The sequence below is a fragment of the Rosa chinensis genome, chromosome 4 (assembly GCF_002994745.2).
Source record: "Rosa chinensis cultivar Old Blush chromosome 4, RchiOBHm-V2, whole genome shotgun sequence".
NCBI classification, from domain to species: Eukaryota; Viridiplantae; Streptophyta; class Magnoliopsida; order Rosales; family Rosaceae; genus Rosa; species Rosa chinensis.
This window is the reverse complement of record NC_037091.1, coordinates 26,688,710-26,715,724: the sequence shown is the minus strand read 5'-3', so window position 1 is coordinate 26,715,724 and position 27,015 is coordinate 26,688,710. Positions and strand designations below refer to the sequence as shown.

The window sequence follows — 27,015 nt, the reverse complement described above, 5'->3', positions numbered from 1 at the left end:
AACATAACAAGAAGTTCACACTACAACTGTTTCATTCAAGATCAAGTGCTCACCACCCTTGGATCAAATCAACGTCGGAGATCGAATCAGAGGAGATTCTTGTGAAAGAACATCTACAGAGATTGTAACCCTCAAATTCCTTAATAAAAAATTATATTATTTTGTACACGTGTCCTTTCATTCATTGCAGGATTTCGTGTTTACAAATTTCCACGATTGATCAAGGGCTGCAGAGGCTCGATCTTGATTGGATTAGGCCACGAGTGGTGTCACGTGGTGAGCATTTTTTTATCTTTGGTAGGGGATGAACCGGCACGTGTGTTTGGTGCTTGTTGATTCTCCACGAGCTTGATGAAGAACTTGTAGAAGATTTACTTTGTTGACGATTTGTAGAAGGCGTTTGACCAAGGGATGTAGTGGTTTACTCTTGATCGGATTTGAACCACGACCGGTGTCACGTGGTGAGTGTTCTTTAGCTTTGATGGTGGATGAATCGGTATGTGTGCTTAGTGCTTGTTGATTCTCCACGAGCTTGGTGAAGAACTTGGCAGAATCTTTGCTTTGTTGATGACTTGAAGACGACGGATGATCAAGGGCTGAAGAGGCTTGATCTTGATCAGACCTGAATCATGAGAGGTGTCACGTAGCCAGTATGGCTTTGATGTTCTTTCATGTAACGCCTTGCTTGACCTTGAGTCGAATCAAACCTGTTTCGATCAATTGATTTGATTTTTTATGTGATCTTTACAGGAGTAGTGTTGATTTCCAAAGACTCCATTACACGTTTTTGATTATGTGGTTCAACAATTTCACTTTTTCTTTTATCATGACTAGCGATGCTAAGTTCCATGTTATGAGCTCAAGTGACAAGTTCTTCAAAAGTGGTAGGCTTTATCCCTTGAAGGATTCACAGTAAGTCCCAATGCATGCCTTGAATGCACACTTCTACTGTTGACAACTCTGAGAGTTGGTCCTTGCAGTCGAGGCTTAATGCACGCCAACGGTTGATGAATTCTATGGCTGGCTCATCCTTTCGTTGCTTGGTGTTAGTGAGCTCTAACATGCTCACAATGCAACGTGTACTAAAGAAGCAATTCAAGAACTCTTTTTTCCATTTGCTCCTAGCTGTCAATGGATTCAGGCTCCAATTCTGTAAACCATTCAAATGCTGCCCTCGGAGTGAGCGAACGAATTGTATCTCAAGATAGTTGTCATTTGTGCCAGCGCTATTGCATGTCTCGATGAAATGACCAATGTGTTGCTTGGGATTACCTTTGCCATAGAATTGTTGAAACTTGGGGGGTTGCTACCCAATTGGTATCCTCAAATTATCTAGCCACTTGGTATAAGGTTTGGAGTATGTTAGCGTATCTTGAGAGGGACCACCATATTGAGCTCTGATTGTGTTGGCAATCATGTCTTGAAGTTGTTGAATTGACCATGAAGCTAGGATGGATTTTGATTCTTCTTTTTGTTCAGCAAATGATCCGTTAGATGAGTCTTTTTATGACCATGTGGACCTTTTTCTAAGTCATCGCCGCATTGAGTTTCTAATTTCTCCATGAACGCTGCAATTTCCATATCCTTTTCTTCAATAGTTTTATGTAGCTTCTCAACTGCTTCAGCTAATTGGGCTATTTGGGTCACCTGTTCTTCCACGGTGGTGATCTCTATTACCATGACTTGCATAACGAAAAATGCGTCTTCCAAAATCTCTTCCTTTTGGTTATCAGGAGATGATTTGGGGCATAGGTGTGTTTGCAGATCAACACGGGTAGTGGGCGAAGGAGAATGTTCTGTTGAGTTGCTTAAACATGCCGAACACCCTTGCTTACTGATGTTTGCCCCCACTGTTGTGAAGTGGTGATTGTTTTACACGACTTGGATGGATGAATTGTGAATCTCGCCAGTTGAGATGACTCTTTCTGAATGATACAATTGTTAAGGTTTCTACTCATTTTTTTAGTAGCTACCTTATTGATCTTGTTTGTTGATTTGAGTTTAACCATCTTGGAAGCCATATGCTGAGGATGGCGACTTAAGCTTGTCAGAGAAAGAGATGAGAGGCAGAGATGGTCCCACTAGGCGTGCCAAATTTTTAAACACGAAAATCCTGCAACAAATGAAAGGACACGTGTACAAAATAATATATATTTTTTTACTAATGAATTTGAAGGTTACAATCTCTGTAGATGCTCTTTCACAAGAATCTCCTCTGATTCGATCTCCGACGTTGATTTGATCCAAGGGTGGTGAGCACTTGATCTTGAATGAAACAGTTGTAGTGTGAACTTCTTGTTATGTTAACGATTTGAGGAAGACGATTGACCAAGGGCTATAGAGGCTTGATCTTGATCGGATTTAGGCCACTAGTCGTGTCACGCGGTGAGCGTTCTTCGGCTTTGGTGGGGGATGAACCGGCACGTGTGTTTGGTGCTTGTTGATTCTCTACGAGCTTGATGAAGAACTTGTAGAAGATTTACTTTGTTGATGACTTGTAGGAGGTGGTTGATCAATGGGATGCAAAGGCTTGCTCTTGATCGGATTTAAACCACAACCGATGTCACGCGGTGAGTGTTCTTTAGCTTTAATGGTGGATGAATCGGCACATGTGCTTAGTGCTTGTTGATTCTCCACGAGCTTGATGAATAACTTGGTAGAAGCTTTTCTTTATTGATAACTTGAAGACGACGGATGATCAAGGGCCGAAGAGGTAGGCTTGTTCTTGATCAGACCTGAATCACGAGAGGTGTCACGTGGCAAGTATGGCTTTGATGGCGGATGAATTGGCATGTTTTCTTGGTGCTTGTTGATTCTCCGCGAGTTTGACGACTTCTGAGCTTGCAGGTGATTTCCCTTGTTTGTCTAAAGTCGGTGAGGTGAAGAGACCGGCTATTTGGTAGCTTGATGGTTCTTCATGAGCGTGGGAGACTCCTGTGTTTTGAAGAGGTTTCTTCCGTCTGCTTACGTCCCTCTCTGTTGATGACCGATGATACGGTGGTATTTGTAATACTTTGGTTCATTGATGTGATGCATCTCTTCCGGACGCTTGTAGTCTGGCAATTTGATTACTTTCTTTTGAAGAAAATCTTCCAACATATTAGCAACATCGGAATCTGGAAAAGGGTAACATTTAGCTTCTAGCACTTTTAGAGTGCAGCGCCTTGCTTGACCTTGAATCGGTTCAAACCTGTTTCGATCAATTGATTTGATTTTTGCTGTGATCTTGACAGGAGTTGTGCTGATCGCCAAAGACTCCATGACATATTTTTGATTATGTGGTTCAACAATTTCACCTTTTCTTCGACCATGACTAGCGATGGTGAGTTCCATGTCATGAGCTCAAGTGGCAAGTTCTTCAAAACTGTGAGGCTTTATTAGGGGTGGGTTCAGTTTTGAGCCAAAACCGAGAACTGCACCGAACTTGAACTTCGGTTCGGTTCGGAGTTTTTCAGAAGTTGACACCGAAAACTGAACCGAACTGTTCGGTTCGGTGTAGTTCGGTTTTTTTCTTTTTAGTAAGACTTTCTACTTCAAGACACTATAATCTAAATTCCATAGTTCATAATCCATAATTCAAAACTTCAACATATGAAATTGTCAAAAAATATAAAGTCGAACATTTATAAAAGTCCATCAACATATGAAATGGTTAAAAAAATATAAAGTCCAAAGTTTATAGTCCATCATGTCATCAACACTAAGTCAAAATATAGCCCGAGTACTTGATCAGGGATCTTCTCCTTTCTTGCTTGATAATCTTCTTTAACCTCCCTGCATATGTTGATAAAACCTCCTGCACAAGTTTGTTATGAACTTTTAACAGATTGATTTATAATAAGAAATTGATCTGGAGCTTTCATATGCATAAAAGTTTACCTCATTCACAAAGAATGTTTTCAAACCATGAATGTTTTAAGAGAGAATAACAGCTAAAGATAATAATTTGCTTCGAGAAAGAAATCCAGATACTCAGTCCAGAATATCCACATACCAATCATACAGTAACAACCAAAATCAACAATTGCCTGAAAACAATCAGAAGAAACAAACCCTAGAATAAAGGTAGCTGATCTTGACATGACAATTGAGAATCCATGTATCTGTATTTGCACACCGAATCATGAACAAATCATAAATATGCTAAATCCTTAATGAATGCAATCAATTAATGGTGATGTTGCCAACAAAACCACCTTGTCTATAATTGATTCCAGTTCTTCACCAACTAAACCTATTTAATAAAATTAAATATGAACATAGAGAAAGTAGGAACTTTATAACATAGAGAAAAAATTCTAAATTACATATAAAATAGAGAGAGCAGAACAAGTCTACATCAGTTCTCAAAACTCAATCGGATCTAAATGTACCCAAAAAAAAACTCAATCGGATCTAACCTTGTAAACTGGAGAACCTGTTCCTGTTGAGCAATTCTCTCAAAGTCCTCTTCGTTATTGCCATATCATCAATCAAAAAAAAGAAAACAGAGCAAAATCTTAAAAGATCATATCTTGAAGTTGAAATTGAAGAAACTGGAATCTGGGTTTGGCTCTTTACCTTTGCTTAAGCTGAACCCGAAGGTTTTGATGAGATTGTTTAGGAAATTCTTGGGTGGTCATTATCTTATGTTAGTACAGTCCATAAACGAATTGACTAGAAAACTAAATAGAGAGATCTAGAGGTGATGATGTAGTGGGTTTCGTTTTATCTGGACTGCAAAAACCAATCTCTGCTCCATTCAATTAACCCCTGCACCCAAACCATAAAAACCAAAATAATGAACAATCTACACCATAAAGGCATAAACTACTAGCTGACGAGAACAAAAGACATAAAAATTGAAAAGTTGGTGTACCCAGTAAGTGAGTTGGTCTTGGCACCCAACACAGCGAGCAAATATGCAGCGATCACCTTTATCTCTGTTTTCATGAAATATAAAACTGTTAATATCAACTAGAATCAAATAGAGAGAGAGAGATCTATAGATATATACAAATACACAGAGCTCTCATCTTGTAAACATAGATCCTTTCTATTCCTTCATTTTTTAAACATACCTTGGCAACAAAGCTCGGATCTTTTAAATCAAATCTTTTCTATTACCTGAGAGTTGAACAAGATAAATCTGATGCCTTTGCCATGGTAGATCTTCGCCCCACTGAACCTACAGAGTTCGGCCCTAGCAATCCAACATGAAAAAGTTAACAGGTAGAAGTAGTAAAATTGAAATGCATGCTAGCCAAACAAACACACAACCAAGAAGGAAAGGAGCTGACTGCGCTAAAAGTAAGCGCATAATTTAACCTTGAAAATATCATCGTTAGTACATAGTAAATAGGGATCGTTCAAATTCGGGGATTGAGGGTACACATGTCATTGTAAAACAAATAAAGAATTAAAATAAAAACAAAGTATAATATTTACAAGAATATATACAAGTAACGAAATTAAGGGGGTTTAGGCTTAGGTTTTCGAAAACTAAAATAAACAAAACGAACAAAATATAAAAACACATATACAAAAGTGGAACATAAGAAACAAAGATCAAAACCAATTTCATATCATCAAATTCGATTCAAACCCTATAATTGATCATCTAAGTCATGAGAAAGAAGTTGATCATGTAAAACATTTGAAGCAAATGATTTTCCATATTTTACTTTCCTTTACTAATTAACCTAAGTGAAAGCACCTAGATCAATCCTATTAAACATGCAATCAAAGTCTAGAAAGCTAGCTAATCAAAACATGTTCAATGCAATACACATAGAGAAAGGTATAGAGAAAGGTTATCAACTTAAGTGCACGACCTAGTATGAATAAGTTCATCTATCTGCAATCCTTTTCAATTGAATTCGATTTTTGTCCAAAACTTTTACTACTTTTGATTTAAGTTCACAAAACTATTAGGTGAATCATTAACTTAAATCTAGCACCAATTATACATAAACCCTAAAAGTTTCGAACCAATTAGAATAAACATATAAAAGATATCAATCAAGTAAATTCAATTGAACAATCTCACAAAAGCAACTTCGAATCACAAGTATAGGAATCAAAAATTTTATTTAATCATAGAAATTGGGCTTAAACTTTGCTCTAAACGTTATTTGTTAACTAGAACATGTTCGTACGAATTCAAACAAGGAAAACCGAAAGAGGTTACAAGGAAAAAGGTTGAATTACACCATGAATGGAGATGGTGATGAAGAACTTGAACGTTGAACTATTGAATCTTGGAAGCAAGCTTCAAAACTCACGGCTTCAAGGTGGATTATGGAGGGATGCTCACGGCTTCTTCTTCCTTCTTCCTCCCTTGCTTGAAAACGCAGACTTGAACTAGAGAATGGAGAGAGAACTTTGACGTTTTTTGTGAGATTTTTCTGAATGAATAAGTGTATCTAACGTCAAGCTATAGGGAAGTATATATAGGGGACAGCAAAGTGCTCTCCAAGCTTCATGAATCTTCTATTATTTTCCCAATGAATTATCTGAAAATGCCACATAACTCCGACCAATCACAAATTTCCATGTAAGCCTTATTGTGTGGTCTAACCAATCAAAAGTCTTCAAAATAAGTCTTTAATATATTGTTGCCAAATTTTCATGAATATATTCTGATTTTCTATCTTATTTTCTGCCAAAATATCTTGAGAGAAAGTAGGGAACAAATCTAGACTTGTTTTGGACCTTTTTCTTGTTGCACACACTTCATCTTTCCTTAAAACTCTCCCTAGAAAATCTCCAACATAATCTTTGATTTTCACGTTGTCTCCACCCATTTTCTCTTTGTATTTCACGGCAAAACATATAAATCCTCCAAGAATATCTCTCATGCGTCACAAACCCTAATTCCAATGGGGTTTTATCCATTTGCCAAAATCCACAATAGTCTAAAAGGATTTTGGGCCTTCTTGCGTCATCTTCAAGCCTTATAGTCTCCTAGTGCCTCCAGGAATCTTCTCTCAACGTCATTTCCCTTTATTATTTCGATCATGCTTTCTGGTTGGCTCAGGAGTCTTGCTTGACAAAGTTTCTTCTTCTGAACAGGACTTCCTGGTTGAAACAGGAAAACTTCATTTCTTCATTTTAGCTCATTTATGCAGCCCTTTATGTCTTGTTTTAGCTCTGTCCAACGTTGACTAGCTCCTCTTTCCTTTCTTGAGCTCATTTAAGCTTGTTTGCTGCAAGAACCTGAAAATAGAAACTATTACAAAAAATAGAAACTTCCTAAAAATGGAAAATAGAAACTTTCTACAAATAAAAAATGGAAATTTTCTAAAAATAGGAAATAAAAACTTTCCCAAACCAAAAGGAATTATTTAAGGAAATAACTAAGTACATATGAGGAAATAACACTTAAAACGTCGTATTAAAATGCTCCTATCAAGAGTGAACCCAACTTATTAATTTCATGATGAAGATTGTGATCAACAACAGCTTTGACGCCATGGTTAAGCATACCTAGTTTCAGATCTATTATTTCATGTACTAAATAAGAGAATAAAGGGTATTGAGAATGGCTGAAGTGATCTCCAATTCTCGATGAGGATCTTGGTCCTTGGTGGTCTCCTTAGGGCGATCTCGAATTCTCGATGAGGCAGAAAATGAAGAGAGGGCGAGAAGAGAGGTCAGAGTAGAAAGAGAGGCCAGAATGAAAAAATATCATGGAAACATTAGGGTTTGTGAGTCAAAAGTCAAACAAAACGACGCCGTTTTACATATGTGAACAGTAATTCGGTTTTCGGTTCGGTTTAGTTTCTATTGGGTCGAAACTGAAAACCGAACCAAACACTGTGCGGTTCGGTTCGATGCGGTTTTTTCTTTTCTGTTCGATTTTTTGTCGGTGCGGTTTTCTTAAGCTTCGGTTCGGGTTTCGGTGCTGTTTTTTTCGGTTTTCAGTTTCACGAGCCCACCCCTAGGCTTTATCCCCTGAAGGATGTACAGTAAGTCCTAATGCATGCCTTGAATGCACATTTCTACTGCTGACAACTCTGAGAGTCGATCCTTGCAGTCGAGGCTTAATGCAAGCCAACGGTTGATGAATTTTATGGCTAGCTCATTCTTTCATCGTTTGGTGTTGGTGAGCTCTAACATGCTCACAATGCGATGTGTACTGAAGAAGCGATTCAAGAACTTTTTTTCCAGTTGCTCCCAGCTGTCAATGGATTCAGGCTCCAATTCTGTAAACCATTCAAATGCTGTCCCTCGGAGTGAGCGAATGAATTGTTTCACAAGATAGTTGTCATCTTTGCCAGCACTATTGCATGTCTCGATGAAATGCGCAATGTGTTGCTTGGAATTACCTTTGCCATAGAATTGTTGAAACTTGGGGGGTCGGTACTCAGTTGGTATCCTCAAATTATCTAGCCGCTTGGTATAAGGTTTTCAACTCAACGGACTTTTTTTTTTTTTTTTTACAATATAATATATTTTTATTAATGAATTTGAGGGTTACAATCTCTGTAGATGCTCTTTCACAAGAATCTCCTCTGATTCGATCTTTGACGTTGATTTGATCCAAGGGTGGTGAGCACTTGATCTTGAATCGAACAGTTATAGTGTAAACTTCTTGTTATGTTGACTATTTGAGGAAGACGATTGACCAAGAGCTGTAGAGGCTTGAACTTAATCGAATTTAGGCCATAAGTGGTGTCACATGGTGAGCGTTCTTTGGCTTTGGTAGGGGATGAACTGGCACGCGTGTTTGGTGCTTGTTGATTCTCTACGAGCTTGATGAAGAACTTGTAGAGGATTTACTTTGTTGACGACTTGTAGGAGACGGTTGATCAAGGGATGCAGAGGCTTGCTCTTGATCGGATTTGAACCACGAGCGATGTCACGTGGTGAGTGTTCTTTAGCTTTGATGGTGGATGAATCGGCAAGTGTGCTTAGTGCTTGTTGATTCTCCACGAGCTTGATGAAGAATTTGGCAAAAGCTTTGCTTTGTTGACGACTTGAAGATGACGGATGATCAAGGGCTGAAGAGGCTTGATCTTGATCAGACCTGAACTACGAGAGGTGTCACGTGGTGCATATGGCTTTGATGGCGGATGTATCAGCACATTTGCTTGATGCTTGTTGATTTTCCGCAAGTTTGACAACTTTTGAGGTTGCAGGTGATTTCCTTTGTTTGTCTGAAGTCGGTGAGGTAAAGAGACCGACTATTTGGCAGCTTGATGGTTCTTCTCGAGTTTGGGAGACTTCTGAGCTTTGAAGAGGTTTCTTCCATCTGCTTGCGTCTGTCTGTCATCCTCCCTTCTCTTGATTTGAGAAGGGGTATTTATAATGTCGACGTCTCCCTCAATTTGGAATGCATTGATGACATAACATTAATCACATTCCGTAAATATGTAATTAAATCAATCAGTTTTAATTCATTGATTTAATTACTTTTTATTTAAGGAATATGTCAATCAAATATGATTTGATTTAATACTTGATTTCAATCAGAATTAAACTTGAAAATCTTATAGATATTTGTATTTGATGCTTGATTTTTATCAAGATCAATCAGTTTAATACGGTTGATCTGCTTTAAATGCTTAACTCAAGCAATAATCAATGAGCGATAAATTGATGCTTCCACAATTGATGCTTCCGCATCATTCAATCGATGGATCACTCGTGTTTTGACATATGTCATCCTCGAAACTCACATAATTTTGGTGACGTATGAGCCACGTGTACCTTTCATAGGACCCATGTGCCAACTAAGCTTATTTACAAATGAGCCATGTGTACCTTTTCAAAGATTTACAGATTTATTTAATGAATTTTATTTACAATAAATTTCTTGTTTCTACACCCACGTGTTACCCCTTTGACATACAACGACAGATAGACTAGAGCTCTAACAAAATCGTAACCAATCACCTAGCCAAAGGCTTGGTATCCCGATTGTGGTGATCCAGTAGGAAATAACTGTTCATTAATTTTTTTTTATTATATCAACAAAATCAAATTACAACAATTTGTCTTTCGTGAGTCGAGCTCACAACCTCCCACTTACAAAGAGGAGACTAGTGCCACTAAACCAAATGATATTGGCCAGATTCAGTTCGTTTATTGATTTGATCTAATTCAATACCTTAACGATCATCAATTTGGCTGAAATTTTTCATAAGTGATATACTCATAGAGACTTAAAAACTAAATGGTCGAGATTCTAATACATGACCAAAAAATTAGTCTAATAAGCAATCCCTTAAAATGACAAAAGAAAAAAAAAATCGCTCACTAGAGGGGCTATATATAAATATATATATATATATATATATATATATATATATACAGATCCTATCTAGAGCGATGCGTCTGAAATTAAAGTGTGAGGTTGGAGTTTAAGATAACTTTTCGGTCTCATATCCACATCTTGACCGTTCAGCTTTTAGATACTAATGTATAGATCGTCTCTGTAAAATTTCAGCCAAATTGATGGTCGTTAAGACATTGATAACTGCCTTAAAGCTAGTACTGTTCAGGTTAGACAGATTCAGTTCGTCCATTGGTTTAAGTGAGTTAGATACCTTAAAGATCATTAATTTGGCTAAAATTTTGCAAAGACGATCTATATATTAGTACCTAAAAATTAGACTGTCGAGATGTGGATATGAGACCGAAAAGTGACTCTAAACTCCAACCTCGCACTTTAATTTCAGAGCGAGGCCTCGTTCTAGATACGATACGTATATATAATATATATATATATATATAAGGGTAATCATGTGATTTAGGAGAATAATAAGGGTAGTTGGATCTGCCGGTAGACATATTTATACCACGTAATATTAGCCTCATAAATACTTCACCATCTCCCCCGTTCTGTGTGTCTCTGTTACAAAATATTTTGGTACAGTTGTCTCTCTTCTTTTGTTGTGTGGAGGAAACTGAAGGGGAGGAGGCTCAACTGACTCAAAACATCGGAACCCTCCTGAGAAGAGACCAAGGAAGCAAGGAAGGAAACAATGGCTCTCAAACTCAACGCCTTCACTATTCAATCCCCCAGGTTTGCTCTTCCCCAGATGGCCAGCCTCAGATCTCCCAAGTTCTCGATGGCCTCCACTCTCCGCTCTGGCTCCAAGTTAGTCTTTTTCCTTTCAATTCTTCATTTCTTCTCACACTCATATATGGATCTTGAGCTGCTTTTGGATCTGGGTCCTTCTCATTTCTTGTAATCTCCGCCTTAAACTTGCTTCATTTCTCATCTCTTACTTGTTCCCTCGTGCTATTTTTCATGGAGAAAATGTGGGTATCCTCTATTTTTTACTGTACTTTGTGTTCTTCTATCTCTATGTGTTTCTTGATTTTCAAGGTTGGTCTTAATGTGCTGGTTTTCTCATGCTTCTAATCTGATTACAACGCGTTTGAAATTTAAGTCGTGTATAGCTGTTTTCACTCGTGGAACTGCAACCCAAGATCGCTACTTATGTCTTCTTGTTCGGTTAATTCAATTTCGATTCCAGGATTGCATGTGGTCGGTTTAATGTTATGAACATATGTTTCTTCAATGGTTTTCCATTTTATGCATCAAATTTCTGCTTTGTTCCTATTTGTCTCTCTTCAAATTTAATGTTCTACTGTATTTGTGGATTTTATAAACTCTGCATCCTCAAACGAAATTTATTGTCGTTCTGCATTGGTATAGCTATATTATTCTTTTCAAATTGGTTGAATTTGTTCGTGGCTGGCATTTTGTTGTTACATGCTTTATTGAATGGCTGCATGAGTGTCCATCTGTTGGGTTTTTATGACTGTCGGTTAATGTTGTTGTCTGCATTATCGAAGATACTTGATAGATGGCTGTGTACATAAATGCCCAAGCTTGGAGTTATTTAGTTTTATAACTTTTTACTCATTAAAAAATTGTTTGCTATTTGTTCTCCTCTTTCTGTCATGACATGATTTCAAATGTAACTGGATGATGTCATTGGCTCATCTCCGGCTGTTTAAGGAGGCCAGTTTTGGCTTTTTCATGTTATTTATCTTATTTATTTTTTAATCTTTGTATTTTCCGGTTAATGTTTGATTCATGGATTGTCCAAATGTGTTATTGGTTCGCTGTCTTATGTAGTATACTGAACAAGTTTGTCCTCTGAATTTTATCTTTTGATTTCTGGGCTGGGGTTTAAAATTTCTCAAGTACTCAAGTGATTTGTCTAAGCTTTATGGATTGTATGAGTTGTATTCTTTATTTTGATTGTAACATGGAGACTGTATTTGCCTTACAAGTATATTCCAGTTCAGTTAACCTCTTCGGTGTCATTTTTAAATTCTGTACAAATGTCCATGGGCAAAGTTGTTGAGTCGGCTTTTGAAAAATGTATGCCTTTAATGAAAGTATCTTGTGAGAGACTGCAGTTTGCTAGCTGTATCTTTTTGTTTGGGATTGTGCTAGTATTTTCCACCTATGTATGTGAGAATATGTTGAGAATATCTATATCTATTCAGAGAAAATAATGCAACATTGAAGAGACGGAGACAACAATACTCAGCATGCCAACTAGGAAGAATATACTTTTGTTTTCTGCTCATTTTGATTTGGGTGATGATAAACCATCAACACTCAAAGAAGTATACTAGCAGTCTACTACTAAGTTTTTTGTCTTTTGGTTGTTAATGGATTTTCCATCCTGTTTGTCGTACATGCATTAACTTTTGAGGAAAATGAAATGTAGAATGTTTATCTCTGTGGCTTAATAGTATTTGCCATTGATTGCTTAACATACGAAGTTTGTTTAAATATCTTTGATTTTTTGTTAATTTGGCCATTACATGTGGAGACTTGGCATGAGTATATGACAATATGTTAGGAGATTAGTTGGATATAGTCTGTTTGGGATATTTCATGAGTCATTGAATACATGTCTGGCTGTTTGCCAGGTGTTGGGATGCCTTATACATGCTACCTTTTGTTTTTCAGCTTTTCACAAAGTTAAGTATGCATATGTGCCATTGTCGATGTCCCTCTGACAAGTTAACCCAAATTTTATCATTAGTTCTAAAATTCTCACCAGAGGAATCGCTTAGTTCAGTTTAGGGCATGCATATTCCTTTCTTTCTGGAGTTTTTGAAATAAATGGCCCTTTTTCTTCTGGTGATCTTGTAAGACCTACAACCCTCAGCAAATTATCATTATATTTCTACCCTTTTAAGTGAAGGTATAGTATAACTGTATAACTGATTCCTAATGAATCTCAGTCAGGGGACAAATTAATTGGCATTTAGATTTACATGTGAACTGTATTGTCAGATCAACAGCTTCAAGTTACAATACAACCCTTTAGTCCCTTCTCCATGGTCCTTTTGCTTTCAATATAAATGGATTGTAGTAATCAGATTCACATCAAGATTATATAATTTCATCTTAAGCTGTGTATAAGTGTTACTGCTGGCCTATTTATATGAACACAAGTGCTAAATTTGTTAATGTTCTGTTCAATGCAGGGAGGTTGAGAATCTGAAGAAGCCTTTTACGCCTCCTCGGGAGGTGCATGTTCAAGTAACCCATTCCATGCCACCTCAAAAGATTGAGATCTTCAAATCCATTGAGGGTTGGGCTGAGGAGAACATCTTAGTTCACCTAAAGCCAGTTGAAAAGTGCTGGCAACCCCAGGATTTTTTGCCAGATCCTGCATCTGATGGATTTGAGGAACAAGTTAAGGAACTACGGGAGAGGGCAAAGGAGATTCCAGATGAATACTTTGTTGTTTTGGTCGGAGATATGATTACTGAAGAAGCCCTTCCAACTTATCAAACAATGCTTAATACGTTGGATGGAGTTCGGGATGAAACAGGTGCAAGCCCAACTCCTTGGGCAGTTTGGACAAGGGCATGGACAGCTGAAGAGAACAGGCACGGTGACCTTCTCAATAAGTATCTCTACCTCTCTGGCCGAGTAGACATGAGGCAAATTGAAAAGACGATTCAGTATTTGATTGGGTCTGGAATGGTGAGATACTTTTCATATATCAAGTCTTCTTGTTTATGATCTTCTTTTAAGTTTGCAGAATCTGAACAAATTGTATATATTGGGCTCTTCTTTACACATGCGCACGCAAAACTTTTATAGATACAGATGCACAAACACTGATTGAGGGATGGACTGAAAATCTTTTACATTTGTGCTCATCATTTCGTGTCTTTCTTTACTGATTCGGTATTCTACCTTTTCCCTGTTTCAAAATCATCATTAGATACTTATAAAAGGAAGAAAGAGAAATGGAGTGTTTGAACAGTTGTAGCAAAAGGAATTTTAAATATTGCCTGAAATTTGGTGATTGGTTGATATGTAGTCTGTTTACTGCTTCAACATACCATGATAAACTGCTGTTTGAACTTCGATCTCTTTCGTTTATGTAGGATCCGCGTACGGAGAACAGTCCTTACCTTGGGTTCATTTATACATCATTCCAGGAGAGGGCTACCTTCATTTCTCATGGAAATACTGCCAGGCATGCCAAGGAGTATGGGGATTTGAAGTTGGCTCAAATATGTGGCACAATAGCCTCAGATGAAAAGCGCCATGAGACTGCATATACTAAGATTGTGGAAAAGCTCTTTGAGATTGATCCTGATGGAACTGTCACATCTTTTGCTGACATGATGAAGAAGAAGATCGCTATGCCAGCTCACTTGATGTATGATGGCCGTGATGACAAACTTTTTGAGCACTTCTCAGCTGTTGCACAGCGTCTTGGTGTCTATACGGCCAAGGACTATGCAGATATATTGGAGTTCTTGGTGGGCAGGTGGAAGGTGCAGGACCTGACTGGACTTTCAGGTGAGGGTCGCAAGGCTCAAGAGTATCTGTGTGGGTTAGCCCCAAGAATTAGAAGACTAGAGGACAGAGCTCAAGCAAGGGCTAAGCAAGGACCTGCCATACCCTTCAGTTGGATCTTTGATAGAAATGTGGGACTGTGAGTGCAGACTCACAATTCTAGCAAGTCTCTTCTCGCACAATCAATGGGGATAGTATTTTTTGTACTTGCATCTTGTTTAAAACATCCAGTTGATTAGACCTTCTGTGTAATGAGTGAACTTTGGTTGGTTGTAGATACAGTCGTTTCTTGTGTTGGTGGCGTATGTCATTAGATAAGAAGGTAGGAGTAGCTGGTGTTTCGGTGTTTTGTTCTTCTGAATGGTATCTTGTACGAGTCTACTTTGTTCTTCCGTAGCATGTCTGGTGTGGTGTAATAGAATAATCATTATGGCAATTTTGATGATCTCGATGTTATCAATCTCTAGTTATAAATAACGTTTCTTTTGGTTGCTAGGAGCATTTACCATATATGTTCTCTTCTTTTTGATTTACCAGCAATTGAATACATTTTTTTTTTTTTTTTTTTATCAAAGATGCAATTCATTAAAACAACGAACTTACAACGATAATGGATATCTAGTGGTCTCATTAAAACCTATCCCAAAGGGACTAGGATAGGGTACCACATCCACAACTACTAATTATGAGATACATCCATTTCAACACAACTATGAAGCCATGAAGGCCCAGATTGTAGACAGAGCATAGGTTCACCAAGATTGCAATCTTGTGCGCCACCCTATTGCAATCCCGCCGAACATGAACCCAGCTATATTGATTTAGCTGCCTCATAACCTCTTTAGCTTCTTCTAGCACATTCCCTTCCTCACTCAAATCCTCTGAACTTTCATGAAGAGTATTAATAACAATAAGGGCATCTCCCTCAATTTCCAACTTATTGAATCCGACATGAACTGCAAACTTTAACCCGTGGAACAAAGCAAGTGCTTCTGTTGCTCTTGGCTTTAGTCTACCCACTTGTCGTACAGCTAAAAAAAACCATCGATATTGTTAATCACAGCAATCTTTGTTGCCCCTTTACTGATAAATAAGACAGGACGGCATTCGACCCTAGTTTCACCCCCTATACTAATAAACCATCATTTTTCTGAACTTGATATGGCTTTCCTTCAACCTTTTTCTTACTTGGTCTAAAAAAAAGAAGGAATAATAAATAAAAAAATGTTTTTATTTCAACCTGATGACATTGTTAGTGAACTCTTTCCTTATTTTCTTTTTCGATGAAAAACAAAGAGGTACTCCTAAAACAACTGCTTCCTAAAAACGAAAAGGGAGCGCTAGGGGTTCAAAAAAAAAAAAAATCTCTCTGTCTGGCGACGCGTATGGTGACGCCTTTGTTTGATGGGACTTGTTGGTGTTTGGGTCTGACGTGTGTGTCGTACCTTCGATGTTACACCCTGTACCTAGAATTACCCATTTACTGATCATTCAGACGGTAAATAATTATGAATCTTATTTTTTACCTTCTTTTCAATCATTTAGGGGACCAAAAGTTGACTTTTTGTTCGGCTCAGTTTTTGAGAAAACTTCCTCTATGAAAGTTGTGGAGGACGTAAAACCAAATTCGTGAACATGCAACACGCAAGAATCGGATCTCGTATGAAGAGCGAAAATTACTATAAATAGCAAGTGATAAAGGGGAGACTTTTTGTCGGATATCCCTAACAGAAGACTCTCTCAGCACAACCTGGTTCAAATCTGACTCAAACGCGGAGACCCGACAGGTTCTTTGGAGTCTGGCCATCCCAAGCATCCGCTCTAACGTAGTTCGGCTCACCTTGGAATGCCCATTCAATTTTTGGGCCTTTTTTTAAATTTTTTTTTTTTTTTTTAAATTCTAGATGACAATTTAACACCTCACCCCTGATGTTAGTGAAATTTGTACTCATGACCTCTATAGTGTTAGCTAAGCTAGTTAACCAACAGGCCACAACTCACCGAGAGTCGATCACTACGGCAAATCGAAGTAAAAATCAACTCGACAGCTCGCAAGGGCCGACCCGTCCGGAACTCCTATTTCCAGCCACCTCTGGCGACGAGATTGGTTGAGCTTTGAAACTCTTCCAACATTTAGCAATCCCTCCAAATAGCATAGCACGAATCAAAATAAGGAAGGAGAATCGAAGCATTGAAGAAATCGAACCCCAAAATCTATTGTGGTATTTTCTGATCATATGGTTCCAAATTTGACTTTGTCATAGCTGATATTGTTGTTGGGTTTGGTTTTGTGAATCTTTTGGCATAGGTATTGCGACCCAATTTAAGGGTAAGAGATGGCGGCGCGTGAGGCCCAAGCGCAGCCATTTGTGACAATGTGTGGGGTCGCGTCCAGCCACTTCAGGTTTTCTGTGAGCATGTGGATATAGTTTGGTAGCCATACGATGAACTTTGGGATCGATAGAAATTTCTGAAGTTTCAGAAATTCGTGTTTCGATTCGGGAAGATCCAACTGTTGGATCAATGCCATTTTTCGATTGGTTGTTATAGTAATCAAGTCAACATAACCTATAAAATTTGAGCTTGTTCTGATATCATTTTGAGCTTTCGATGAAGTATTGTTTTAGGTTTTCGATTCTTATTATCGTCAATTTATTTTTGATTCTCGAAAGCAATTATTCATGATCATCATCTTATTTAGGAGAAATTTGTCAAACGGCCGTCATAGCAATTCCGTGATTGGACATTTTCTTTTTAAATAAAATTTACAAGCAGTATTATATTTTCGATTATTAAATTTTCATATTGATTTAAGTTGATATTGTTTAAGACTTTATCTTTATTTTATGATTCATTTATCATTTATCAGAATTCTTAATATTATGTTTTCGACGACATGGAGATAAATTCCGACGTTGCTTGAAGTCTAACATTGATTTTCTTGTCCGGATGTTATTATTGGCCTTGAGTTATGAGCATTCTTGGAGCTTTTGTTGATACTTGAAATTTGAGGATTTTTTTTTTTTTTTTCAGAAAGTTGATAATTTAAATCTTATGAGAGTTAATGAGTTTTGATTTATGGTCAAATTACAAATTATTGAGAATTTATGAATTATGCTTTCGACGATTTATTAATGATTTAGAAATTGATATTGAGATTTGCTTTGGGAAAGATAATGAGTTTGAGTTCAGAATTATGTATTCACGGAGGTAAATTATGAAAGATAGTGATGTCATGCATTACCTAGTCAGCAATACCCTCTAGGTAATAGTTTAGTCTGCAGTACCTTCTAGATTATATATTCAGGTCGGCAACACCCTCTGATACGTCATCTGGTCGGCAGTACCCTCCAAATGGCATGAGATGGTTAGTTGGCTGTACTCTTTAGCCATCGCCTCATAGTATTCCCGGTCGTTAATACTTTCCAAGTGACATGAGATGGTTAGTCGGCAATACCCTCTAGTCATTGCCTCCTCGTATTCCAATCGGCAATACCCTCCAGGTGGCATGAGATAACTAGTCCGCAGCGCCCTCTAGTCATCACATATTTTGTCATGTGATAATATTTACAGATGATTTGAAATGGAGTCTGAGATATCAGCATGTTTTGAGATGATTTGCAGTATATTTGAGATTTCTGGAATGACTTTGAGATGAGCTAACAGTATGATTTGAGATATTTCATTATGTGAGGTTTTGTTGAGACGAGTTTATAGCATGATTTGAGATTTCAGTACCAAAAATATTTCAAAGTATTCATATTGCATGTTTTGCTTTTATTTGAAAACAAATTTGGGAAGGCATTAAATTTGATTTTATTTCCTTGATATTATTAATTTTTCATCCACTCACTCTAACGGTTTTCTTGAATGCTTTTGCCTGGGCTTTTTGATTTTTAGTGCCCAGTCTGCAGATTAATTGAGGTCTGGTGTGCATAAGAATTCAGGCATAGTGCCCACCACCTTCATCTCTATTGTAGGTTACATGTTTAACCTACTTGTATTTTATTTCAGTTCCTGATCTAAATGGCTCTGATTGCCAAATTTCTATAGTATTGATAAATTGAGATTCGAGAAATGTGTTTAAGATTTCCTTTAATTGTGGGATTGAATCTTGAGGAGAGTATGTAGGTTTGTTGGAGTTAGAACCCGTTGTTGGAAATCTTAGAAATAAGTAAATGTTTTTAAAGTCTTGGGCAGTCCACTTTTACGGTAAATCCTGCCAAATTTCTAGTTAGGTTTCCTTTAAGGTGGGCCCCGCAGGCTGCTGGTTGCATCATGAGTATGAAAATATGTGCAAATTTGTGTGATGTTACCTGCTCCTAAGATTAGGAGGTCAAGTTTTAGTAAAGGGAAAAAGTAAGAGTATCGTACCCAAGAGATTGAGTAACTCTAAAATAAACTTAGAAAATATATGCAAAGTCTACCTTTTTACAAGTTTAATAGTTTTGGCCCTTTGGAAGCCTAACTACCAAATAATAATATCAACAATGGATAGTAGTGAATTGGCTTTTGAATTGATTTAAACTAAATTAAAACTAATATAAATTGCAAATAAAGTAAACTAAACTAACAAAGTGTAAGAGATTTGATCAAATGAGATGAAAATGGGGGTTGTAAGGCATCACACCTAACTTTCTTTGTGCAAAGTCTAAGTAACCAAACCTAATATGCTCATGCCAAGATGGACTCCCCCTCGGTTAGCTTGATTATCGAGTAACCAAGAAACAATTATACTAGAGAATGTATTTAGGCTACCCTTTGATTATTGGAAATAATTCTCCTACAAACCTTTAAGTTTCTACCCATTCCTTGATTATCGGATACAAGTAGACTTATGTAGATGCAAGCTAAGTCCCTTGATTAGCCCAATTGTAAGGACCCAAACAAGCTTATTTGATTATCACAAGATTACCATTTCTACATTTGCAACATGCTTTAGTTTACTAAGTTTGTCAAGCCTAGCATAGTTCCATGAAATCATCAACACTTACCAACCTTAGGTGACATATCTAAGATGCATAAATGATGAACAATGAAACTAGCAAAGTAGGAATTCATGGCATGATCCATATTAAATCTAACTACATAGTTTGTACACAAATTAGGCTACGGCTAAACTTTATCCCCAAATTTATTCTACTCATGACAACTCATAATTACACAAATCTAAGCCACAAACATGTGAAACATCTAAATATATAAGGGGTAGAGTGGAGAAATTGGATGTTACCCATGGGGTTGGTGTTTTTGGTACCAAACCAAAAGCACAAAAGCTCAATCTAGCCTCCTAGATGCAACACAAGGTGAGAAATGCTTCAAAGTATGGTAATTTCGGTTTCTACAAACCCAAATCACCACATAACTCCACAAAACTCTTAAAAACTATGAAGAACAAGACTTGAATCTATGAAAACTAGAGTGTGATTGATCAAAAGGTATAGAATCTCCGGTTTTGATTATCAACCAAAGATGCTATACCTCTCTCTCTACACAAAGGCTAAACAAAACTACCTAAAAGATGAAGAACTAAGAAGAATGGAGAGGAAACGGAGAGAGAAAGAAGATAAAATGGATGAAGGAAAGTATGAAAAACGTCCAAATGAGGGTAGGGTGTGTCTATAGGCCAAAAGTGATGAATAGAGGATGGAGATCAAAGGAAATGAAGGGCTAGATGTGATTGACAAATGTGTAAGCACAAAATGTGGATCTATTCTTTAACTCCACATAAAAATGACCTAGATATTTTCGTGAAGGAGAAAAAGTAAGGTAGAAGAGTCATTGTGTAAGGGAACAAGGTAATAAATGGGAGACAAAGGTGTAAGAATGGGACAACTTGTCATCTTTCAAATTTTGAATTTTAAAATAACCTAGACCTAAAGTATTTACACCTAAAGTCTCTAACCCTAGTCAGCTCTTCCTTGTCCTCCACACATGGTCTTGGCCATCCAACTTGACCGAAAATGTCCGGAATCCTGCGTTGACCTTCGTTGACTTCTTTTTTGTCCCTTTGAGCACTTTCTTCCCTTTTCTTCCTTCACTTAGATCTCCACAATGACTTCCGAATTGGCCTTTGACTTCTTCATACTAAATGTTCCTCCATAATTGTAGATCATCCTGGAAAAATTTCAGAGCTTAGTTCATCGTGGTGTGGCTGAAAATACTGTCGGAATCAGTACAGGTCTGGTTTTGCAGTTTTCGTCTTCCAGTGCAGAAACTTGGACCAATCTTTTGAAGGCCTTCCATTCCGAACTAGCTCTTGCACTCTTCATAAAAAAATGATCCTTAGGATGTTAAAATGGATCTGGAAAGTTTCAATTCATTTGGAGTTCATTTGATTAGTCTGCCGCTCCTCCTTCCTTGCCTAGCTTGGTTTCTCCTAGCAGGAGTAGGAAAATGTCCTAAAATTGACTTTTCAATGCATTTCCAACCTTCTCCATCATTTTCTAACATGATAAGGAAAACATAATAAATATAAATAAATAAACACAAAGGTTAAGAAAAAAAATACAAGATTAAGGGAATAATTACTAGGTAATTATGGACCTAACACAGGCCCATTTGAATTTCAAGGTGAAATCCGACGTGGGTTCTGTCATTCAAACTGGACGTGTTTGATCTAGTGATAGGAGCACAATGTGCGACGATATTAATGAGTATATGCCCCATTTTAGCCTTGTTTCTCCCTTAAGTTTCGTGTTTTGAGTCATCGAATCATTTTAAGAGTCTTGTAGAGTGTTTGGCGTGAAATAGGCAAAAAACACAAAATTCATGAAGAATCCTAGCTGGATCAAGATTCCTCACCGTCATGCTAATCTGTGGGCCTTAAGAGAGAATTTATGGGAGTATTTTTCTGAAATTAAATTGTTTTAGTTCTTTTTATTTTCTCTAAAAGAATTTAATTTTGTGCCCTTTATTAAATCAGGTTGACCAAGCAATGAAGAAGGGAAATAAAGAGAAAGACGTTTTCAGTTGGGGAATAAATAAGAGAAAGACGTTTCAGTTTGGAAATTAAATGAATTGCCCAATTATGAGAGGAATTAAGGCCATAAAGGAGACGTTTCAGTTGGAAAATTAAAGGAATTATGATGCAATCCCATCTGTCCAATGATGAATGGTACGTTCGAAAAAAGTCAACCAATGCTCCCCTATAAATAGGCAATGTCCAGAATAGAATTTGCATCACTTCCCAGCTAATATAGTTTCCCAGCCGATCACTTCCTGGCTGATCGCTTCTTGGGCGATCACTTCCTTGCCTATCACTTCCTGGCCAAAAATTATTTCAAGACTCTGCCCAATTCACTTCTCAAACCTCCATCACCTACAAGACCGTGACTACCATCCATTCATCAATCTACGAAGCTCTTAGGCGCTGAGTCAAGGACGCTCCACCACCATAGCAGAGACGAGTTTATCACCTCGTTGCTAAGCCGCTGAGGAAAGCTTCAACGTGTCACTATGACTCTACTTACAATTTTTGTTTAGGTTTTGTGTGTTTGGATTTGCGAGTTGTGTAATTGGAGACATGAAATTTTCAGAATATTTTTATTAATATTTTTGAGATTTTCAGTTTATTATTGAGTTAATTTCGAGAATTCTTTTATGATGCATGTCACAATCTTGTGCCCTTTTACGTGTTTAGGTAATTTTCAGAGTTAGGTTCATAAGTTTGCATGCTAGAATAACGGTGAGAGTTCTTGTGTGTTTTCTTAATTTGTCAGGAGTAATTGTTATTTGTTAAGACGCTGAGTTAAACAAGTAGTAATTAGTTCTAACGAGTAGTAAAAATCATGCTTTAATGATTAAACGATTCTGGAAATTACGGGTTAAATTCTATGTGTAATGGTTAATTTGCACGTGTGAGTTGATTAGAAGGTTAGATAATACTACTACGCTGAGTGTTTTCAAAAATTAGTAGTATTAGGCTTGGTAAGGACTTTTCCGATCCAAGCCTATATTAGAACGAATCAGATAAATGGATTGATCTGCTAAGGCTTTTCATTTGGGCTCTTATCTAGGCATTTAAGATGGGAACATTTTTGTAGCATGTTGAAATGGATTTTCTGTTTTTACGCTTAGTAATTTCCGAGTGGTATTGGTCTAGGTTAAGGAAGTTGATCATTGTATATAGTTTTATTTGTTTTGTTTTTATTTTAAGTAGATTAGGATCCAAATTTTAAAACCCCCATTTTATTCTTTTATTTGTTAATTGATCTTTTTGTGTAGGTGTACCCTACAATCCCCGAACTGAACGATCCCTGCTTATCATATACTGACAACTACATTTTGCAGGGTTAAATTGTGAGGCTATTTTAGCCGTATCATCTAGGACAAGGGGATCAGAGGAAGATGGAAGAGGAGATCAAGGCGGATGGTGGGTGATGGTTGCATTCTTGCTAGCCGAGTTTGCGTATTGTATTGACTGATACTAGTAGTTTGGATCAAAGTGGGTTGTAGCGATGGCTGGACCGACATGAATAAGTGGCCCGGGTCTAGACAAGTCTCTTTGGTCACCTAGTGATGATGGGTCGGCGAAGGAGGTCGAGACAATTGTGGTGGGTGATGTCTTTGCTAGGTTTGGAGGAGGTGATGGCGAGAAGATGAGGGCAACCTGACATTACTAGTGGTGTCGCAGAAGTAGTGCTAGGTTGGTAGTGGTTGTGTAGGAATTTGGCCGGATCATGTTAGTAGGCTATGATCTCATGGGTATCTTAGCAAGGGGTTGAGCTTGGGCTGATTTCTTGGGCCATGCCTGGGCTGGGGTCTATTTAAACATTTTTCTTTATTTTTATATTTTACTTTAGTTGCCCGTTAAGTGAGTAATAAGTTCATGCATATATATACTATAGGGTTAGTCAAGACATGTCCCTGTGTATGCATTCTAAGTGCTTTATCTAGCCTGCGAGGTGGCGAACCATTTGCAAGATCAAGTGGATGCAACCTTCTAATGGCAGCATGTAATAGAGTGTCGTTAAAATTGGTTCCTTGCAAAAACATAGTAGGACAACTGTGTTATTTGTAATGATGCTTCTTTATAATAGAGTTATCTTTCCGGTATGTCACCGCTATGTTAAAACAAATGGAGTAGCAAGTATAGTACTATTTGCTAATTTGTGCATGTTAGAATGCATGGAGACTCCTGATATTATTTCAGGATGTTCTCTTGATGCTTAGAGCACATGCAGCCAAGTACCAATTGGTTGACCAATTGGATAGAAACGTGAAATGAGGTGATGCAGCGGGAGTGGATTGCTCGGGCAATTGGAGGGCCCCAGCTGCCCAGGCAATTGGAGGGCCCCAGCTGCCCAGGCAATTGGGTGACTGATTCTCAGCAAGCGAATCGCCCGACCGTTGGTGGTGGGCTCCCCACTGACATGGCCTGCTGCCAACGGCTCTATCTTTTTTTTTTTTAACTGATCCTCTTTTGCAACGGTCAATTAATTGCAGCTGTTGGATCATTCGATCCAATGGCTGCAATTAATTGACAACGGTAACTTATTTTTTCACTTTTAAAAATAATCTGGAAGGTAAAAAAAAATCATAAATGTTTTTTTTTTTTTTAATTCTATAAATACCTACTCCCTCACCTTAATTTCTCACACCAAAATTTTCAAAACTTATACCTCTCTATCTTCTTTCTCCATCAATCTTCTCTTCATTTTCTTCAATTACCATCCAACAATGGGAGATTCGGGTACTAATTGGCAAGTCGAGGAGCAAATTCAATTGTGCGATTCATGGGCGCGTAAGACGGTATGTCCGATCACGGGCAAACACATAACTTCCTCAAAGTTATGGGAAAATGTTCATGCTGATTATGTGCAAAATTGGCAAGGTCCACCAACAAGCCGAACTCCTCAAGCTCTCCAATCTCAGTTTCGAACATTGAAAAGAATTCTCAAAGATTGGCACAATGCACAAATGACTTCTCGTAATCGTATAATGAGCGGAACCAATAAAATGGATGAGGTATTCATTTTTCTCCCGATCCTATTTTGTTATATTATTATTATTATTATTATTATTATTATTATTATTATTATTTATGTTTTTAAGTTAAATTTTCCCCATACAAATGTTATATTGATTTTTTGGTTGATTTTTATTGCTTCATTCTTCTTGTTTAGGAAAATCAAACTCACGATATCTTCATGAAAAAACATCCCAAGAAGTTTGATAAATTTGAATGTTGGGAGAAAGTTAAGTATCACCCTTATTTTGTGGATCCACCATCTAATTCTTAACCACCGGCATCATATTCGACAACTAGTGTCTCCGAAAGCGAGTCACCAATTGACTTGGATGATGAAATAGTTTTGGAGACACCATCAACCTCTATGCCGAGACCAATGGGACAAAAGAGAGCCAAGGAAGCAAAGAAGAAGGGAAAGAAGGCGCAAGATGTAGCAGAAAGTATGGCTCTTGCTATATAAGCCATGGCAGAATCAACTCAAGCTTCTGTTGAGCTAGTGAAGAAAAGAAACGAAGAAATGGCTGCTCACACAAAGAAGGTATTTGAATTTGAAGAGGCGAAAGAAGAAGCAAGAATTATGGCCATGTATACTAATTCCATGACACCACAATCAAAGGCTTGGTGGAAAAAGTAAAAGGGTGATATCGTAGCGAAAACAATGTCCGATGGTGGTAGCAGCGGTTGCTACATACCTCAATTCGATTAATTTTATTATGTAAGCAACATTTTATTATTCGATACAAAAATGTTGTCTAGGAAATCAAGTTTTATTTTATAATTTTTTTTATGTAATCTTATTTTCACTTATGTAATTTTAATTTTATGAAATAAAATTTTTATGCTTTGAATAAATTGATGAATGAACATAACAATAATAAGAAGTATGTAACTCCAAATGACAATAGTTTTATTAATGTTAAACAAATTTTATTCTCAAACATACATAAACATCGATTAAAAATACAAATAAAACCAAACATATCAGGAAAGCACACAAACATAGAAAACATTGATTAAAATTACAAACCACCATTTATTCAAATCTAAATGGAATAGGTGCTCCAGTATCGGGATGCACAGGCCGGTCATAGACGGTTGCCATTGCTGGATTCATTAGATCAGCTTCTTGAGACTCCATAAATTCTTCCTCAACAAACTCATCATCCACAATCATGTTATGAAGAATGATACAACTTATCATGATGGCTCGAAGATCCTCCAGTTTAAACAACCTAGCACCGTGACGCAGTATGGCCCATCGAGATTGAAGGATACCAAAGCACCTCTCCACATCTTTGCGATAAGCCTCTTGTTTTTTACAAAAGTGTTTCTCCTCATCTGTTCTAGGGTTTGATAATGTTTTGACAAAAGTGGACCACCTGGGATATATTCCATCAGCAAGATAGTAACCATTGGTGTACCTTTTGTTATTGACTTCAAACTCAACCAGAGGAGCAGTTCCACCTATGACACGCTCGAACACATTAGACGCACCCAGAACATTTAGGTCATTTTGAGCACCAGGAGTTCCAAAGAAGGCGTGCCATATACGCGTGTCGTAAGACGCCACTGCTTCAAGAATAATAGTTGGTTTACCTTTTCGACCCGAGAAAGCTCCAGCCTAACTAGTTGGGCAATTCTTCCACTCCCAATGCATGCAGTCGATGCTCCCAATCATGCCTGGAAACCCACGGCGTTGTCCTCTGTTGAGAAGCCTATATAGATCAGCGGGCTTTGGAGGACGAAGAAACCACCCACCATAAAGAAACTCGACTTGTCTACAAAATTTCTTGAGACATTCCAGCGCTGTAGAAGCCCCCATCCTAGTGATCTCATCACATTGATCTGCAACTGCACCGGACGCAAGCATTCTCAGGGCACCTGTCATTTTTTGTTCCGGAAGCAATCCCATTTTTCCAGTGGCATCTGCTTTTTGCCCCCAAAAACTATCGAAGTTGCATAGGTCCTCCATTATCCGTTGGAAGACATGTTTTTGCATTCTGTACCGCCTTCGAAAATCTGCTTCGTCGTACACTGGACGTTTGACAAAGTAATCATCCAGGAGAAAATGACCTCGAACTTCTCTATATCTTTCGACATTTGGGGCACGGCCAGGTCGTGAACCACGCCCTCTAGGTGCATCCTGCAATTGATATTGCGCCACCATCGCAGCCGCTTGAGAGTTTGTTGCTTGAATCCGCTCGAGCTCTTCCATATTTTCACGTTCCCTTTCTAACAACCATTTGTTCAATTCTTCCAT

General features: G+C 37.7%; 2 protein-coding genes and 1 long non-coding RNA gene across 4 annotated transcripts; 1 reads left to right on the top strand and 2 right to left on the bottom strand.

Annotated features, from left to right (window-relative positions):
- Positions 1-3,603: 3,603 nt before the first annotated feature.
- LOC121052518 lies at positions 3,604-5,351 on the bottom strand. 2 transcript variants are annotated; one of them, XR_005809308.1, is made up of 5 exons: positions 5,107-5,351; positions 4,859-4,922; positions 4,561-4,752; positions 4,401-4,449; positions 3,604-3,796 (listed from the first exon to the last, which is right to left on the bottom strand). It is a non-coding gene; the product is annotated as an uncharacterized LOC121052518 (long non-coding RNA). The 2 variants fall into 2 exon arrangements; XR_005809307.1 differs by having other exon boundaries at positions 4,401-4,752.
- Positions 5,352-10,811: 5,460 nt separating this feature from the next.
- LOC112197825 (stearoyl-[acyl-carrier-protein] 9-desaturase, chloroplastic) lies at positions 10,812-15,273 on the top strand. Its single transcript, XM_024338708.2, has 3 exons — positions 10,812-11,086; positions 13,450-13,954; positions 14,365-15,273. Exons 1-3 carry the CDS (start codon positions 10,971-10,973, stop codon positions 14,923-14,925), a joined length of 1,182 nt encoding a protein of 393 aa, XP_024194476.1. The 5' UTR covers positions 10,812-10,970; the 3' UTR covers positions 14,926-15,273.
- Positions 15,274-25,788: 10,515 nt separating this feature from the next.
- LOC112199049 lies at positions 25,789-27,015 on the bottom strand. The gene is made up of 2 exons (XM_024340114.1): positions 26,436-27,015; positions 25,789-26,324 (listed from the first exon to the last, which is right to left on the bottom strand). The coding sequence occupies exons 1-2, from the start codon at positions 27,013-27,015 to the stop codon at positions 25,789-25,791; spliced, it is 1,116 nt and encodes a 371-aa protein (XP_024195882.1).